The following is a 20,747-nucleotide window of genomic DNA, read 5'->3' on the forward strand; positions in this document are numbered from 1 at the left end:
GCAATACAAAATTTACAACAGATATAGGAAGATGTGGTATGAGTGCCGATGAGACAACAAGCATGCTTTTCATGACCGAGTTCATACGAAATTTGTCATATATGTTATAACTTATTTATGTTAGTTGGAACATTAATTAACTCCTGTCCGTTTGTCTGTCCGTTCGTCCGTCCGGGTTAGGATACAATGGTTGCAACCTATCTCCTCCTACAGTTTCGGAACATTAACTTTTATATTTTGTAGGATGTCCATACACAAAATGAGTGTGTGCATTGTCACAGAATTTAGATTTTTTTCAAATATTCAGAAAATGAAACTTAGTTGGACTTAGTAATTTGTTTATGATAGTAGCTGCATAGCAAGGTCAAATAGGGTTTGTCCTGCTTCTCTCTCAGTTTGGGAGGTACAACTTTAATATTTTGTAGGATGTTCATATACAAAATAGACGTGTGCATCAGGTATTTGATTTCTATCAAATATTCTGAAAATGACAGGTAATTGGATTCAAGTTTTTTTGTACTAGCTGGATAACAGATCATGGTTTGTCTAGCTGTCTCCTCCTTCAGTTACGTATTCATTCATAGTGGTATTATTTACTACGGTCAGGTTGTGGCATCATTTGTGTCTTACATACAGGGCATCAATTTAGCTGTATGCCAACATCACTTTAAATCTAACTTATGTGGAACTATACTCGAGCTCATGTATATGGCAGAGCAGAAAAGGGGGTGACTATTTTCAATATCTAGGGTGGTTTTTTTTTTGTTCTGTATATTTTTGTATGTAATGCAACTCTATTTTCTCTCTGGTTCTGTGTATATGACTTTATTGTAAGCACAATTTTATCAATGGTTTTCCTATTCAATCTATGTACATTATCTACTGAATTAAGTTAATTCAAACTCCATTCGATTGATGTGTGAGCGAGCACCTGCACAATGAATATTAATCTTATTTTATTCTAATTTACAAGTGTAACTTTCTATCGCTAGTAGTCGGTCAAAGGAGGGAATAGCTACTCATTACTAACTGATCAAATAGCAAGGTCACATATATCGGAAATATGTCTTCATAATTCCAATTGGTTTTTATTTATCAATAAATAATTGATTTTTTTATTTTGTTTTGTGTGATCAGATAAACAAATAGACATAGTCACACAAATAAAAATGAAGAATTGAAGGAAAATATGTTTGAACAAAATAAGCCAAAAATACGTAGGCAAAAATAAACATCATAACAAACATGCAGTTGTCAAACTTCATCAGAGTATTTTCATTAATTAAAGACATTGAATTATACTAAACAGCAGTGTTGGTATCTAATAATTTAAATATATTCCGTAATGTAAACATTTTATATTTTATTTTCATTACAGTTTAAAAGAATCATACTTAAAAACAGACGCAATTTCTGTAGTTTCATTGCATTTTGAAGTGTATTATAAGGATAATAGTGCTTTATATACCACGCCCTCTTATAAAACTAATGATCTCATTTCGATACTATCCAAACCAATTTTTAGAAAGAGATAATGACGTAAATTACATTTGATTATGCTAGTACTTTAAATTAATATGCCAACAGAGAAATTTTATTCAAAATTTTCTTTTCTCGCAAAAATGAAATGATGTTTATCACATGTGTTAGCCCAAGGTTATTGTAAACCTTCTTCTTGTAAGTGCTGCAGAAATATCTATATTGGGAGAGGGTTGAGATCTTAAAAGATCCCTTGTGGAAGTACTATAAAATACTAAAAAATGGGGGCATTGGCGACCCTTTACTTAATCGTTGAAATTAGGCTTTGGAGTACCTTTAAGTCAAACCGGTGGTGGACATTTTCTTTTTTTTTTATATGTAGTTCTATCAGTGTCACTAACAGGTTTTCTGTTATTGTCTTTCTATGTATTGTGCTTTGTCTCGATCTGATGATTATTAGGGAAGATTAAACAATACAATCTGAATGTGCCTGTCGAAGGCTAGAACCCTGTATTCCAGTGGTTTATTGTCTGTGATATGTGGGTTTATGCTTTGTGTTATTTGATTAAATATGGCCGTTGGGGTTTTTGTGGTGGTTGTTTTACATTTTGTTGATGAGTGGTCTTAATACATCCATGTCCGTTAGTCCTTTGTTGATGGGTTGTCTCGTTACAATCATACAATATCTTCTTAATTTAACAAATTAAAATACCCCAAAAATATACATGTAGGACTCGCAGGTGCGATGGGAAAGCTGAAATGCAATGGTCACGATTAACTGCGTTGGTGTGACGATTTGTTTAATAACAGTGTTTTAAAATGTGTTGGTCCAAGATGACTGATAGAGCGTCGTCAAATACATTGAAATAGCTACTGTATAACATACCATTATGCATATGAAAATATTTTATTAGTCAACGAAAAGTATCAAGTGATGGAAGACGAGTTTATTACTTTATAAATGATACTAAAAATTTCAAAATACTGTTGCAATAATTATTATTAAAAAGAAATCAGTGGTACATTTGCACATGTATATGTAGAACTGAGTATCTCTGAAACTAATTTTCTAAAGCGTAGGAGATGGGCCAGATAAGAGACGTACAAAAAAGTTAAAAATGTTGTTCTCTAATGATTAGATAGAATATAAAAGATCTATAAACGACTTCTTTTGCGTTTTAAGTCACATCGAAACAGAACACAGGTTAAAAAATATATATGTTTTCTACGTGCTTAAATTAGATCTTATTAAAATTTGAAGTATCAAGCTTATGCATACATCTTATATGGGATTTATAAATGATTAACAAAGGAATATTGGATAGAAAAGCAGACATTTAATTCAGGTCTATAATGAGTTATTGAACTATATTCCCTTGATTAAAATGATCCATGATTAATTAGTTACAAATGATAAATTGTTTTTTAATCATACTAGTGACGACATAATACTTTATAAAAATCAAAATACTTGAATCAGAGAAAGAAAACATTTATTTTGTTTAATCTATAGACCTTTTGGGAATTATTTTTATAAAGTCCGTAAACTATAAGTTTGAGGAAGTCTACTTTATCATACTTTCAACTCGCCTGTGTCTTAGTGCGACTTTTTTAATCACAATTTCCTAATTATTATGAAAACTATCCAATCCCCTTTGGTCGGTTTAGTAATGAATACGTGATTAAACTATGACAATGTCAATTTCGTTTTAAAAAAATTGTCAGAACTGAAATCCATTCTCTCAATGTGTATCAACAAAGAAATCTATAACTATTTTGTAATATATGGAAGGATATTAACTTTTCAATTGTGAAGAAGGGGATGGCAATCATATCAGTATGCACGAATTAAATATATTCCTTCGAACTCTCATTCTTCCTGTTTATGTTTTCAAGTTACTTGTTCCTTCATTTACAATTAAAGTTACCCACTTTCTATAGCAAACTCACCCCTTGTGTTATTGATTTTCTATTTACATTGTGTCATTGATCAAATGTATTCGTTCAGTGTATGTTATCTTGTATGTATTGTTAAACAGTTTATGAAAAATTTATAACCCTAAATCTTGTTATAATTATACTTTATCATTGCACATTCCTATTCTATGCGACTGCCATTCAAGTGGAAAGTTTAGCCAGTTATAAATCCAGGTTTTATCCACCCTTTTCTACATGAGAAAAAGCTTTTGTCTGTACAAAAGCAAGAATATGACAGTTGTTTATCAGCGTTTGGATATGTTTGTACTTTTAATTTTTACCATTGATTACATGTATGAACTTTTCATTTTGAGTTTTTCTTGGAGTTCAATCTTTTTGTTATTTTACTTTTTACCATATTCGTTGAAGCAGGTTGTTGGTATTCCTGAAGTCTTTTAAAACTTGCTATACTGAATAGGTTTTGCTCTTGGTTGAAGAACATAGTAATGTTATAACCGTGCCCTGTAGTTGTTAAATCATCGGCTTCATATAGATCTCTGTAGACTATGTTGTGTCATGTGTACTATTGTTTGTCTGTTTGTCTTTTTTCATTTTTAGCTATGGCGTTGTCAGTTTGTTGTAGATTTATGAGTTTGACTGTCTTTCGTCCCTCTTTTGTCAACAGTTGTCGTATTGTAAGTCTTCCACCGTCTCCTTATTTTTCAACTGAATTACGGCCACCTGTCGATATATGGCACACTTGCATGTAACACTGCTATTTTTCTGTAAATCTCTTTAGTATTCAGTGCATCTTGCCATTACGATTGGGTTTTGTAATAATTATTTAACACCACTGTAAATATAAAAATGTTAACATATTGGGATAAAACTGAAAAACGGAAGTGGGAAGATAGAATTCAATGAGAGACCTATCGATAAATAGAGTTTACTAATATAAAAACAAAATTAATCTTTCTTACGTTTCTATCAACGGGATGATTGATAGCTTTTAAAGTTTCCAAATGACGCTTATAAAGTTAATGTTTGAAAGGAATGTGCTATTACAATGATTAACTCGTAGAAATGTTATACTTCTGTAGGTTACTAGAAACAGAAGATATTTTACTGATGAATGATCGAAAAACATGGGATCGTTACTACATTAAAAAGCTAGAAGATCTATTTAAAACATCTGACAGATCAATACGCACCCACGTGTAATTCGGCGGAAGCATATGTTGTAAACCGTCCTACATATTATAATCCGATTATTCTCTGAAGTTTTGAACCAAAGAAGACACTGTGTCCCACTATTTCCGACAGTAAAATGACTTGTGAATAGAATTGTCATGAGTATGAAGAGTACTTCACAGGAAACTGATGAATTGATAAAATATACTGGTATTTTGCATTTGTCTTTTTGAAGCAGTCCAATGTTTCTTCTGTAAATGGAATGCATACTTATTTTATGCAAAAGAAAAAATAGCACAGATTCCAACAAGTCATCAATTTCTTCACGCTAGCCAAGATAAACTACAAGAAAGTTAAGTTTAAGGACTTGAGAAGATAAATATCTTTCTGGATTTGAAGGGTTATTATTTTAATTGTTGTATAAAACCCAATCAATGTGATATTCATTTTGAGTTTCGAAAAAAATCATTCAGAAGTAATTACAATTTTTAAGTGTAATTGTCTCATCATCACCCGTCCTATATATCATTTCTTTTTCGATTAAGAGAATTTAATCAGTGTCAGAAAAAAATCATCATTCAAACCAAATTCTTAACATAATTGTGTGTTTCATCAATCTGAGATTTTTTTTTTCTTTTTTTTTCTAAAAACTTTTTAAGATGTAGTGGGGGTAATACTAAGAAAAAAATTAGTTCAAAACTAATATTATGATTCAAAAGAGCTTTTAAAATAAGCTAGAAAATTATAAACCGATTTTGAACCTTCTTTTCGAGATATTTGATTTTAACAAAATTTCGGGAAAACGCTGACTCGGACTTTTGCCTTATATTTAGCAGTGGCATTATTTGGGTTTCAAATCGTAAGAAAAAGAAATCTAGAACGTGCTTAAATCTTGATTAATATGACCTTTTATGATGTATTGAAGTTTTCTTTAAAAAGACGAGTTCATGATATGGAGCATAATCCTTTACTGTGAATCGTACGTAAAATACCTGAGGAGTCAGCTCATCTGTGGAAACCTTTTATATACTAGTTACGGTACATCTGACATTGGTCAGGTTTTACTTAAAAAGATTTTAAAATTCATAGTTGCAGCAAAGCTTCTTCACACAACAGCTAGTTTATGTGACGAGTTTATATAAACAAAGAATAAAACGAGCAATGACTTCTCCCTAGCTGTTATAAGATAAGTTTCATGTTCCAGCCTACAACATTGCACATCTGTGATATACAACGACTGATGAAGTTACCTAATTGGTATAAACTACAAACAAAGTGATCAAATTAGTTCGTTGCCATATATTTATTTGTGCAAATATCCAGACTCTATCGTATCTCATTTAATAAAATAAACATGATACACGGAAAATTAATGCTTTGCGTAACGGGCAATTCAAGCAAAAACTTATTGGTACGTGTTCTGAGTAAACGATTTCGCGTAACTTTGCTTGTTTCCTATGTAGTTACGATTAATTTCAAAGCTAGCACACTGAAACAGCTTGCTTGTCACGTAGTATAAAGCGTGTTTTATTGGTAGAACATCTAATGTTATAATCTTTAACACTGATGTTTTGGTGTATATTCTTTCATGTGTTTTAGTAGGTAAACTGATTGAAATTTGATGGGGATTGAGGTCTAACATTTTGGGTATACAACTGTTTAAACCAACCACTTGTTCTTGTATCTGTCCAATGGCAGGCCCATCAAAGACGAGTTAATATTTATAAATTTTTATATATTATAAAAATGTTTGATAGTTTACTTGTCGACTAAAAAACTGACATATTGAATAGACGTGTTTGTATTATTTTAGGTAGTTCAGGGGTATACCGCCATCTTGAATTGTACAATCACAGTAAATAATCGGTCTAGTCATTTGACCAAATCTGCAATTTTATTGGTAACACCCTTTTTCTTTTTGTTTTCTTAAAATATATTATAAAACCTATCTTCTCATATTTCATTTAAAAAATATGTCTTATAGATTTCTTTTTATGCACAAAAATAAGTTTTTTCATGAACAATCTAAGCAAATTTTGGCAATTTTGAACACCTCGTACCTTAAAAAACTGCGCCTTGACCCATTCTTTTATCATTTTCTTTACAATGGGCATAGTAAAAATCTATATTGTTTATTTTTTTATTAGTATTCATGTCGTTAAGATGCTGTCTAGTGCTAAATCGTCTTGTATTTGTATATAATATTTGAAGTAAAGCATCTTATTGATTTCATAAGAATTTATTTTCAACTCGCAATGGTTTTCTGTACATTCGTTCCTTAATTGAATATATTTTTTTTTAAATGGCGGTAGTGCGTAGTAGTTTTTCATCCTAGTTCATCCTTCATCATTAAAAGTTTTTATTTACTATTCATTCACAATATACGTCAAAAATGATATGGTAAAAATGTTATCCCAGCAAGGGTGTACGGGGCGCCGAATGGGACTCTTGTGGTTTTGTACAAAATTCAATTCTGTCATAACAAAATCATTTTTGTCTTACAAAACTATGTGCTACAGACTTGTTTTGTGAGAACTTCAATTTTGTGATGACAAAATTCATTTGTGTAGACAAAATTCATTTTTGTCATGACAAAATTCATTTTTGTAGACAAAATTCATATTTGTCATGACAAAAGTCAATTTTGTCTTAAAGGTATGCAAATATAAACATATTTGCATACAAAATTGACTTTTGTTACCTGATATGGAAATTAAATCACAAAAGTCAATTGTGTACGGTAAGATTCAATTTTGTGAGACAAAATTGACTTTTGTGAGACAAAATTGACTTTTGTGAGACAAAATTGACTTTTGTGAGACAAAATTGACTTTTGTGAGACAAAATTGACTTTTGTGAGACAAAATTGACTTTTGTGAGACAAAATTGACTTTTGTGAGACAAAATTCAATTTTGTCATTTTTGTTGAGACAAAATTCAATTTTGTCATTTTTGTTGAGACAAAAGTCAATTTTGTTAATTTTGTTGAGACAAAAGTCAATTTTGTAAATTTTTTTGAGACAAAAGTCAATTTTGTTAATTTTGTTGAGACAAAAGTCAATTTTGTAAATTTTGTTGAGACAAAAGTCAATTTTGTTAATTTTGTTGAGACAAAAGTCAATTTTGTCAATTTTGTTGAGACAAAAGTCAATTTTGTGACGACAAAATTCATTTTTGTGATGACAAAATTCAATTTTGTAACAACAAAATTGACTTTTATGAGACAAAATTGACTTTCGTGAGACAAAAATCAATTTTGTTAATTTTGTTGAGACAAAATTCAATTTTGTTAATTTTGTTGAGACAAAATTCAATTTTGTCAATTTTGTTGAGACAAAATTCAATTTTGTCAATTTTGTTGAGACAAAATTCAATTTTGTTAATTTTGTTGAGACAAAAGTCAATTTTGTCAATTTTGTCTCACAAAAGTCAATTTTGTGTAACAAAAGTCAATTTTGTGTAACAAAAGTCAATTTTGTGTAACAAAAGTCAATTTTGTGTAACAAAAGTAATTTTTGTGTAACAAAAGTCAATTTTGTGTAACAAAAGTCAATTTTGTGTAACAAAAGTCAATTTTGTGTAACAAAAGTCAATTTTGTGTAACAAAAGTCAATTTTGTGTAACAAAAGTCGATTTTGTATGCAAATTAGTTCACAGAAACCAAACTAAACTAATTTAAATACAAAATTGACTTTTGTCGCTCAATTTTCAAATTAGGTAACAAAAGTCAAGTCTGTGTAACAAAAATGAATTTTGTCATGACAAAAGTGACTTTTGTCCGCTGATAGATAATTTTGTATGACAAAATTTCAAATTTGTAGTATGATACAAATTTTGTTAAACTGAACTCATTTTTGTTGAACAAAAGTCACTTTTGTCCGTACAAAATTGAATTTTGAGTACAAAACCACAAGAGTCCCATTCGGCGCCCCGTAGTACGGCGTTTTTTCTATAATTTGTGAAATTATAACTTGCGTCAAATCATATAAACCATTGTCAAACAACTAGAGATCTTTTATAAGCTTATAATAAAATGACTCTTGGGAAATTACGTCCTTATTTTATGGATCAAACATGAATGGTGCTTCCTTTACGATAACATTGTAGGGAATACGAGGCAAATATGTTAGTCAATGTGAATGGTTAATTATTAAATCCGCCAGATCATCCTACCAATATAGTCAATGCTTCGAAACTGTGACATGTCTAACTAAAAACTTTCATTTCTGCTTCATTTTTTATTGGGAAAAAAAATCTAATTTCTTAACCAATATTAATATTCAACATCTACAAGTATGAAAGCCTCTTGAAGATTGTTATAGTACAAAAAGTGTGTTTTAATGGATATGATCGAACAATGACCTACTGTTATATTGTACTTTACAAGAAATAGTCAAACGATCGAAATTAATTTAGGGTTTTATTTTTTGTTGGAAACTCAAGGACAGATATTGTAGTTTCAATGGTTAACTAACAAAGTGGTAAATTCCATAATCTATTTATACAAATACATTGATTTCGTTAGGCAGAACATGATAGTTAGATCCGGATCTTTCGTGAGTCTATGATAACATAGTGAAAGACACATCATATTCATTTAATATATACAAGGCCAGAGATAATATACATCGACAAACGCCGTATTTAGTAAAACCCACATTTAATTATTATTTGAATTGACACTGAATAACATAGATTACTATTCATTTACGTATATTCTTACAGACAAATCTACCTTCATTACATATATTATTGATGACAATTTCATATAGGATATGTATCACCTTTTTTATTTGCAAAGAACTAAAATTAGTAGTACATGTTCATAGAGAAAAGTATTATACATGTAGATAAGTAGCAATTCAAATTTACATGCAACTATTACATGTATATTGAGTACGCTAACATTCTTATGCAGTACAAATATAAACCCTTTTTTTTGTTGAGCCATACTTTTAACATGCTTCTTCACAAAGAAACAACAGTCCTTAGGAAAACACGTCAGTATGTTATTATAACTCCGAGCCGACCATTCATTTCTGTGTACTTCCACTGACTGCATCTATAATGTTTCACATATCGTCCATAATTTGGGTATCGTCAGCATCAGGATCATATGTGATGTGTCCATACATGAACATTTAAGCTCGAAGGAAGGAAACTAATTTCTTGTTGGTGTTGGGGTTTTAATATGTCTATTAATTTTCGATAAACCTATAGTTTCACTCTGATACTGCTAATCTCATTTAAACAATGTATTTTTATCATGATTTACCTTTTTCACAATATTATTATTATTATTTTAAATCATATTGTCGACGAAACTTTCTAAATAGATGGTATATGTAATCTATGAAATTTCGTGGTGAAAATTAATCTTTCATGAACATTTTACATGTTTGCTAATTTTTCCAATCCATATGCCAAGTTTAGTCTTTCTAAAAATAATATCGAAATGTGAACATTTATATTTTTTTTATCATGTATGATGTGTAGGGAGATCATCTGTCATTTAAAATTAATCGAATATATAAATTATACTCATCTTTGGTATACCGCATATCTGTCTAAATGATAAAGTTTCAAACTAGATGAGAATAATGTCGGTTTAAGTTTACGATTAGGTTGATAGACATACCACAAGGTATGTTCGCCCAAATAATAATATCCATACATGTAATGTGTGCCCCACTTATATTAACCTCAAATGCAATTCCTGTGTATCTACCATTCTCTTTTGTACTTATTTTATGTTTCTGACATTTATCAATTATTTCTTTTTAATCTCCTTTTCCCTTTTTATGTAGAATCCTTTTAATATATTTCCAGCTATTTAGGTATGATCATTGTTGTCAACGTTAAACTGTAATACATTAATCTCGCCATGCGTTAAGTCACACCCCTACATATAGTTTATTAAAGAGAATCTTCGATTTTCACCGTTTAAAAAAAAAATGAATTCTTTTTTGCGTATAGCGTTACAGCATATGTGTATAATTGTAAAACAAATTTTATTGACCTAAATTGTTATACTACTTTTTAAATCTTTAATGACACAAATCCATGTCAGTATGTACTTATATATTTGAAGTTGTCAACAACCGCCAGCATCTTGGTCACTAGTATTTAGATAAGTAGCAGTTTAGTAAGCAATCATTCAGTAATAATCTCCTAAACGTTCAGGACACAATAAAAGAGAGGCGAAAGATGCCAAATAAACATTCAAACACAAGTTTAAAATGAACTGAAAAAGCCATGGAAAAAAAGTATAAAAATGTAAAAGACAAAGAATAGTATGCACAACACAACATATAAAACGAAAGACTGAGTAATACACACCTCCCCCTAAAAACGAAGGATAATTTCAGGAATTTTCGGAGGGGAAATAGACCCACTCCTATGTGGCACCCGTCGTGTTGACAATACAACAAAACAAAAATAATAAAAATACCAAACTCTATTGAAATTTCAAAAAGGAAAGTCCCATAACAAATGGCAAAATCAAATTCTTAAACACATGAACATTACACCTTGGAATAAGTCTAAATCGGAAGATCATACTCGAAAAAAGTGAGAACGATATCGAGGATTGTGACGACATTGGAAAATATACTTCTTATTTTAACGTACATGTTTTACCTTTATGAATTTGACTATATATTGGGCCCTGTTTATTTGGTCATATATATATCTTTATCCTCAGGAAAAAAAATCATGAATCAATCGATGTTAAACATAGATGCTAAATATTGCATTTCAATATACTTTAACAGATACCCAAAATTATTGAAGGCCATCTGCAAAACCGCGTAATAATTGCACATTGCATAGTTTATATTCGTTTAAAAGCCAAACGATAAATAAACAATAGGTCATATATATAAAAGAAGTAATGAAGTAGAGAAAAGATCGTTTCTACTAACGTTCATTTTACAGAGATTCCATTAAACTTCAAATAAAAATTAATGGCTTTCCTTAGGATTTCAATGAGAAATACGATATAACTGCATGTTTCATAACGCTAAATGTATTTCAATGATGGCGTACCTTCCATGTAAACTGCGATTGTGTAAGCTTGAACAAGATTTATAGAACAACGACATGATACTTAACCGCAATGTCACAGGCATTTACTGTGAAAACCGGAAACTCTTTTTCATCTGTTATATAATAATAGCGTTTCCGTGACGAAAACTCAAGTGACATTTAACAAATATTTTTACAAGAATACAAAAAACTTGTAAACGTTTTGCATAACAGTTTTTTTCATTCAGCTGTGAAACAATGCAGAATTGTTTTGTATTTGAAACATATGGAAGACCTGCTTTAATGAATATTTCAGATTCTGAAGTGATTAGGGATATCAAAATAGACATTAGTTAATATTAAGATTTTTTGGATTATTTTTGTTTAAAGAAATAGCTTTATATGAAAATTAAGGTGTTTATTTTTAGATTTGTAGGATACCTGTATCATTAGCAATAGAGTCACATTTCCTTATTTTATATTGAGAGCCAGTGATCACATTATATTATAATTCAAAGCGGCATAGTAAAATCTTTATTATTCACTTCTATGCGAAATACGAAGGAACCTAATGTGCTCGCACTGAAAGTTTCTTTCTTGAATACACTTTTTCGGTTACGTACGTTTCGAAAACAAAAGTTAGAAAATAATAGAAGATTGTTTGAAAGAAGAGAAAACAAAATGTATTGATGGAACAGACTAAAACCTCTTTGATCTACTGTGCCCAATAGAGCTATTGCTGATAGGTTAAATTACAACTTCATACTTTTTTAAATGAAAACTGATACCCAAAATGTATCATTATATATATATGACTCCTTGAAAAACTATAAGCACTGACGTACAGAAACATGGTAGTATATACAATGAATAAATCAAATGGACCCAGTTGATAGTAGACATACTGTTAACTTTTCATTAATATTTAAGCATATTTAACTTGACTACTCAAAATATGTAAGTGAATCCAACTTGATTCTGTAATCGGGTTAACCTATGTTAACTGTCGAATCTACCTTTCTGAACTTTACAACCGTTTATCGAAGAGCATCAACAGCAACATTGATTGTATGTCTTTTGCATCATACGTTATCTTTAGAAATACTTAACCTTCTCTTTACAGTTACTTATTACAATTCTGTCAGTGAAACAATTAATTCGAAAAACATTTATTTTGTTTTCGTTTCAGGTTTGTAGCTATTGTTCATCCGATAAAAGCACAGATTGTATGTAACAGACGTAAGAATATTCTAGCTGTCGGTGTTATATGGATGATATCGTGTGCCTGTGGGATACCTACAGTGTTATACAACGAAGTCAAGTTGATGATACCTCACGCCGACATATCGTTTTGTATAACAATCTTTCCTAATCACCAGTTAGATAATATAATCTTCAAGTTTTTAGAGTTTACATTCTATTATTTCATCCCAGTGTGTATACAGATAGTTCTATATGCCATCATTGGGAGACGCCTGTACGCTAGCACCGATGAACTTCATACTAAATTTCAAATGAGAAAAGAACTAAATAGAAAAACTGACCGAGCTGCAGAAACTATAAAAGCTAGAAAAGGTGTTGTGAAAATGCTGGTAGCAAGTGTTATTGTTTATACATTATGTTATGCCCCGCCACAAATTTTGTTATTTTATAACACATTGTCTAAGACGAGATTTCACGAGACATGGTCCTTTCAAGTATTTGTCAATATTATTGCATATGTAAACTCAGCTGCAAATCCAGTGCTGTACAGTATATTCAGTCAAAATTTCCGTCGTAATTTTAAACGTTGTTTATTTTGTATGTGCATTAAATATAAACATGAACCATATATTAGAGCTAGATTTAACTCACTTGACTCTCGTGGAATCTCGAGAAAAGTCAGCACTACAAGAACTACAATATCAAGACTTTGAATCAAAGATTAATTATTCTACGAAACGGGCTGTGATTTGTTGCTCCTGATTGCGTTTTATTCAATAATATGTTTATCTTTGTGTGTGCTTTTTTCATTTGGGTTTTATCCATGCTTCATTTAGAGAGAGTCTACACAATTGTTTCACTCATGCAATGTCCTCATATCATATTTCACGTATTTTATTTATACCATGTCCCTTTGTAATGTCTTTCCCAAGATCTTTCATTAGAAAATAAAATGCATGATATATTTTTTTAACTCAAACTTTGTCTTGCTAAAGATCTTCTTATTTTGTTGGAAACGAAAACTTTTGGTATCGTTTAAATTGTAATTTACATATGATGTCTTTTAGGATAAGATGTTAAGTAAACGTCTTTCTACCCCGTTGATGTTTCATATCTATAAATACTCTTAGTTTTTCAGAATGTATAGGAGTTTCAAATGTATAACTCAATGTAAAATTTAGAATTAAAATGTAATTTTCACGATGCTCTTTTACATTTATTGCTCGTAAGAAACAACTAACAATTTCAAATATAAGAAAAAGCAAGGAATTGTAATTACCAGAGTCAATAATTTTATTACAGATTATATTTCTTTTTCATCGTTTCTAAAATGCCATTTTACTCTTTAAAAACAAATTTCCATTTTTCTTTTAAGTGAACGAAAGTTACATTTTCTAAGTGAAATCTTGACATAAACTGATGTACAATTTTGTTTTCCTTTTTGAAATGTTGTACCATACAATATATTCCCTAGCTTTCCATTACAACTGCAATTGGCGTTCCTGGTGAAGGTTGAGCCAGAAAATCGCAATTCAAATGCATCAAATTATATACTGTAAAAAAGTATCTTTCATTTCCATTTGATTTTAAAATTCAAATGGTTTCAAATTATTAGATTTAATCAATGTCTGAACTTTCTTCAAAACAAGGAATGTTTATAATATAGGATTTTTGTTATAAATGCCTTGATGCAAATAAGAAGAAACATATCATAAAGTGAAAATATATACACACTGATACATGTAGTTTGAGATTAACAAAAGATCGTTAATGGTTGCTTGAAAATCATTTCAAACATGTCACAGGTTGCTTTTATTCATTTCAAATAAATATAAGTATCACAAAATCAAATCATGTACATAATACTTAATATTTGTTGATGTTTTATCTTTGTATATATTCAAAGTATATGAATATTCATCGACCTTGTCTACGGGTCTTTATGTTTTTGTTTTTTGTTATTGATAATAATTCAACAAAAAATGTATTTGTTTTGTGTTCATTAAAAAGTTTATTTCATGTCTACTATTTGTGAATTAATTTACAGTTATGTAACTGAATATAGTTATCAAAGATTAACAAACTAGGTAGCACTTCTGGTATCTTCCACGCTTTATATATATAAACAGCTTATGACTTTCCCTTTTGTTTATTTTTAAGAGTAATGTTGCTTTCTTCCACCTTCTAATGGGCTATGTTGACACCTTGTGCGCATGAATACAAAGTTTTCATCCATCCTGTACTGTCTCCAAAAAATTGGATTGTCCATTTCAAAACAGTACACATAAGTTAGTGTTTGTACGAACAGGCAACCATTTGCCAACAAAACGTCGGTCGGATTGACGAGCTTGAAACAAAGTAAGACAACAAGAGCTTACTGTATCATACGTATTTCATTATATGCAATAGCTATAGGATATGACGAACTCGAAAAGAAGAAAGATAAGGGCTACTGAAATAGTAACCTTCTATACAATTTTGATAAGACCGTACATACATACAAGATACTACGATAACTATACAATACTTATAGAGATATATGAAGATGTGGTACGAGTGCCAATAAGTCACAATTTATATAATAATGACATCCAAAAATATCGCTATGGGAAAGATTATATGGAACAGGATCGTCGTTTTCGTTTTTATTTATCTGCTATGATAATGACAGTTGTTTTGCAATGTTCTTTTGTTTTCTTTTGTCTCTTTTTCTCTCCTGCTCGGCAATGAACAATACAAACATGTCATCATGAAACATAAATAACCAATTTTAAACAATATATTATCTTGTGTTATGACATGTTTCACAAATGCAATGTCAAAGATTTGCTGTCCAAACGGAATCCATTGATTCAATAGTTGTGATTTAAGAAACTTAGTGTCTTATCAAAAGATTTACAAACACCATAAAAAAATCTCACAGATGACAACAGATAAATTCCATTTCTTATAAACATAATTCTGTCTTTCGTTGATGGCCATAGCCGATTGCAATTTCCTGACATTTATTATGTTTTACTGTATGTACCACCTGACTTTGTACTTGCTGAAGAACAGATAAAAAAGGGAAAATTCTACTTTTGAGACCAGATTTAATTCACCATAAATGATTTTATTATAAAAACATGAGAATTTCTGTTATCTTTCTAACCAGTTGAAAAAACAGTAAAAATTTCCTATATTCCTTCAATTAGATATCTTTTAAATCAACCAAATAATTGCAAAATACTATTTAATCATCTTAAAATAAAATGTGTACTTTTTTTTGTCCGAATTGAACAATCAAAAGTGATTTTTTATGGAAAAGTAATCTCACTTACTAATGCTGACAATCTTTTGTTTTAAATGTATATAATTATTTCCTTACAATCCCTATCACTGTTGACATCACGATTCAAATAGAACCCCGAGAAGCTTTAATCAAAACAAAAACAAATACGAGGCAATGTTCAAATATCGTAAAAATTCATGAAAGACAGTAGACTTATAATGTGCTACTTCAAAACCGCATTTCGTCGACATTATACTTATTGATTTACATTTTAGGAAAATATAAGATCCATTCCAGCTTAAAGGGAATAAGATACAGTAACAGAAAAATATATTTGCCTATATATATATTAAGCGCATTGTTTTCGCAATATTTGCTTATGCTAGTCATATAATATCTCAAAGCTCATTATCGGTATCTAATCGGTAGTGTGAGTTTGAAAATAGTTTGAAACAAAGACGAACTTACTGCATATTTTTAAGGGAGAAAAGGCAACAGTAGTATAATGGTGTATGATAGTCATAAATCGTTTTAGCGATAAAAAAAAATCAGGTTTACAAACTAAAACCGAGGGAAACATATTAACTATGAAAAGAAAACCACGGAACAATAGAAACACTGATCTGCAACAATTAAAAAAATAAAAGACCACATTCACAGAAACGGACAATTTGATAACTGCTATATGCTTGACTTGTACAGGATATTTAAAAAAAACATTGTGGGTGGAAAATCGAAGGGTGTCATAAAGTTAATATCTTTCTATCATAAAAACAAATCCCATGCATAACCGTATTGCTTCAATTTTAAGATGGTATAGCTACAATAAAATGGAGAATGGAAATTAGGAATGTGTCAAAGAGACAACAACCCGACCATAGAGCAGGTTACAGCCGAATGCCACCAATGGGTCTTCAATGCAGGTAGAAACTCCCGCACCCGGAGGAGTCCTTCGGCGATTTGTTTGATGCAAAACTGAGGCGGAGGTTACCATTGTTATATTTAAAACTGATATATCGAATGAAATAACGATATAAATGTTTTAACTTTACTTCTAGGAACTCTACCTATAGAAAGTCTTGTTAAAATAAATGTTCACGCAACAAGAATAAATAAAATGGTTATCTCCATCATTTGTAAATCAAAAGTTTCTGTGTTTAGTGTTAATAAAATTGAGAATGGAAATGGAGAATGGAAATGGTGAATGAGTCAAATAATGTTATATAAAAGTTGCGAGAAAAAACCAACGGTATATATACGTGGTTAATATGCATTTGTACTTGCATTAAAGTAGGTTGTGTATTACCAGTAATTACATGATTCACTTGAACTTAACTGTCATTTCGGGTAACTAATGAAACGACTTATAATACATCAAACACAACAAGATGTAAATGTTTTTTTTCTATTTTAAAGTCGTGTATTTTGTTGGAAAAGTCTTGGTTTATAGGATTACAATTTAGATTAAACCCTTGATGGTCCGAGACCACCATTGTCGTCCCTTGATTTTCGTTGTTCTTTTCGTTGTTCACGAATATAGTCCCTAGTGTTGACAGTGGGTTACTTGCCATTAATTTGTATACCCCTTTCAAATTTATTTCTCCATGTTTAATGCCTCAAATTGCAGGTAGGGGGATGCAATTACACTTTAAAAACATATGGGGCCAGAATTTTAAAGGAAAGTAGTGATTTGGTCCAGCTGAAAAAGGTTGAAATTAAGCACTTCGGAAGCTGTCAAAAGATTTCAAGACGCCCTAAACATACAATTGTCCATATTTTGAGTTACAGACGATGAAGTTTTCTGTTTTTTTTATATAATTTGTCCCAAAAGTAGTACAACACACTGTAAAAGTTTCTTTGAGAAAGCACAGGTGGGATTTTTTTTTATTTTCATTTATGTTCTAAAAGAAATGCACTACGAAATAATTGTGTTCTCGGACCAAATAAGACTCCAAGGAAAACTCAAAACAGAAGGTCCCTTCTATTTACCGGATTTGTAATCACATAAGCAACACGACGGGTGCCACATGTGGAGCAGGATCTGCTTACCCTTCCGGAGCACCTGAGATCACCCTTGTTTTTGGTGGGGTTCGTGTTGTTTATTCTATAGTTTTCTATGTTGTGTCATGTGTACTATTGTTTTTCTGTTTGTCTTTTTCATTTTTAGCCATGGCGTTGTCAGTTTGTTTTAGATTTATGAGTTTGACTGTCCCTTTGGTATCTTTCGTCTCTCTTTTAAAGGCAAAATCAAAAGCTCAAACACATCGAACGAACTCAAAACACTTGTCCTATTTCTTACTTGGTACAAACATTTTCTTTCATAGAATCTACCTGGTTTTAAAGTAAGATAACCCTCTGACTTTGATATCGCACAAAATTCTATTATATTGGTAAACACTATAATAGCAAACCAAAGAGACATATAAATAGAACATAAAGTACAGCAGACAACGTTGCGATATAATCTGAATCACAATAAAATAAATGACTATTTTAACAAATAAAAAAGGGCGTATATGTTCTATAGACAAAGAACGTAAGCAAACTTGAAAGACAAGAATACAAAACATTGAAAAAACACAAAAACGGGATGCATACATAACGGGCCACGCCAGGTACAAAGAAAGAACTAAACCAGTAAGACCATGATGTATTATTTGTGAAATTGATACGGAATATTTATCAACAAAGTCTTGGTATCTTTCGATATATTTTTGTTTTGGAAAAACGACAAATAATGTTCTTTGATATCAATAAAGGCAATAGTAGTATACCGCTGTTCAAAATTCATAAATCGATCTATAAAGAAAAAACACATTACTCTGTTTTTTCAACTTTCTGCTCGGACACTGGTTACGTTTTACAAAGTCTTAAAAGCGGCTTTAAGCTCTTGTACACCGAATGAGTTGGAAAATGTATAAACCATATCCTGGAGAAGTTGGTGTATTGGGTTAGTACTTAGGTGGAGGAAATTATTAACATCGTCGCGTTTATCATAGATTATTGTGCCAATGTCAAATTCGGAGTATAAGTTGGTGTTTATGATTTCGCTATTTAATAAAGGACTTTCTTTTTTGAATTATCCATGGAGTTTAGTAGATTTGCTTTTTTGCTATTTTACTTGTTACACATGGAGTCTTTAATGGTGATCTGAAAGTAGTAATTAGTAATCGTATTTGTTCCTTGCATTACTAAAATATACAGTGTAAATTAAGTGCCACAGGAAGATATTGACCCCGGAACGGAAAGTAAAATTTGTCGTAAATTGACGTAATTGCCTACACAAATGAACATAGTTTTCTTCACCTTTTCATAACCCACTTGTTCTATCCTTGATCTCTGGTTAGGACAGCACTGACTATATAATAAAACAGAGAGTTCAAGGCAATGTATAGTATTTCTATTTTCTCGCTACTATTTTTGGAACCAAATATAGAAACATGCCGCATACATTTGTTATTGGCTGGTATAGTAATACGGTTGAAATCTGTATTTCAAAACAAATTAAGTGTATTCAGGTTTTTTTTCCAGAACTAGATTTTTTTAAACAAATTTTTGCCGACAATATTATCTTTGGCAAATGTAAAAGAAATTTTAGATCACATCTGTGAACTAAAAGTTTGTCAATATGTAAAATGATATTTCTGCTTTTTTTTAAATCCGGAAGAAACGAAAATTCTGGAATTGAAAGTTGTTCATATTCATTGTACAGTCCGCTACCCGACAACTGCAATAGAACAGCAAATGTCCAGTATAAAAGCAAACATAATTTTTACAAATCGAGATCGTGGTGATACTAATTAGGGCTATATAAAAATGAGAATGGAAATGTGGAATGTATCAAGGAGACAACAACCCGACCATAGAAAAACAACAGCAGAAGGTCACCAACAGGAATTCACGCACCCAGAGGCGTTCTTCAGCTGGCCCCTAAACAAATATATACAAGTTCAGTGATAATGAACGCCATACTAATTGCCAAATTGTACACAAGAAACTAAAATTAAAATAATACAAGACTAACAAAGACCAGAGGCTCCTGACTTGGGACAGACGCAAAAATGCGGCGAGGTTAAACATGTTGATGAGATCTCAACCCTCCCCATATACCTCTAGCCAATGTAGAAAAGTAAACGCATAACAAAACGTACATTTAAAATTCAATTCAAGAGAAGTCCGAGTCTGGTGTCAGAAGATGTAACCAAAGAAAATAAACAAAATGACAATTATACATAAATAACTAGCAGTTAACTGACATGCCAGCTCCAGACTTCAATTTAACTGATTGAAAGATTATGATTTAATCATATGAATATCAGGTACAATCCTTTTCGTTAGGGGTGTAGTATCATACCATCATAACATATATGAGAAGAACATAACCCGTGGCATGCCAACAACCGGGTTTTGAATAAATGTGTTTAGTTCCGATGCAAAGACCCTATAAGTAAATCAATATTAACGCCAAAATATGCAATCTTTAATGACCTAACAACAGTATCGTAACTATATCCCTTCTTAATAAGTCTATTTAAAGGTTTTGTTAGTTTCTGCGGTGAATACTGACATTTTTGTGCTTTATAAAGAATATTTCAAAAAAAATGAATGTGAAATACCTAAACGTATTAGAAGTCTGCATGTTGAGCTTTATTTACGAATG

General features: G+C 30.8%; 1 protein-coding gene across 1 annotated transcript in view; it reads left to right on the forward strand.

Annotated features, from left to right (window-relative positions):
* The window catches only part of LOC134713763 (neuropeptide receptor 15-like), a 50,697-nt gene extending 35,952 nt beyond the window's left edge, over positions 1-14,745 (forward strand). Inside the window, exon 2 of the mRNA XM_063575051.1 lies at positions 12,803-14,745. Coding sequence (XP_063431121.1) covers positions 12,803-13,529 — 727 coding nt within the window. The 3' untranslated portion in view covers positions 13,530-14,745. The remainder of the gene's footprint in view (positions 1-12,802) is intronic.
* Positions 14,746-20,747: the final 6,002 nt, after the last annotated feature.

This window comes from Mytilus trossulus, chromosome 4, assembly GCF_036588685.1.
Source record: "Mytilus trossulus isolate FHL-02 chromosome 4, PNRI_Mtr1.1.1.hap1, whole genome shotgun sequence".
In the NCBI taxonomy this organism is placed as follows: domain Eukaryota; kingdom Metazoa; phylum Mollusca; class Bivalvia; order Mytilida; family Mytilidae; genus Mytilus; species Mytilus trossulus.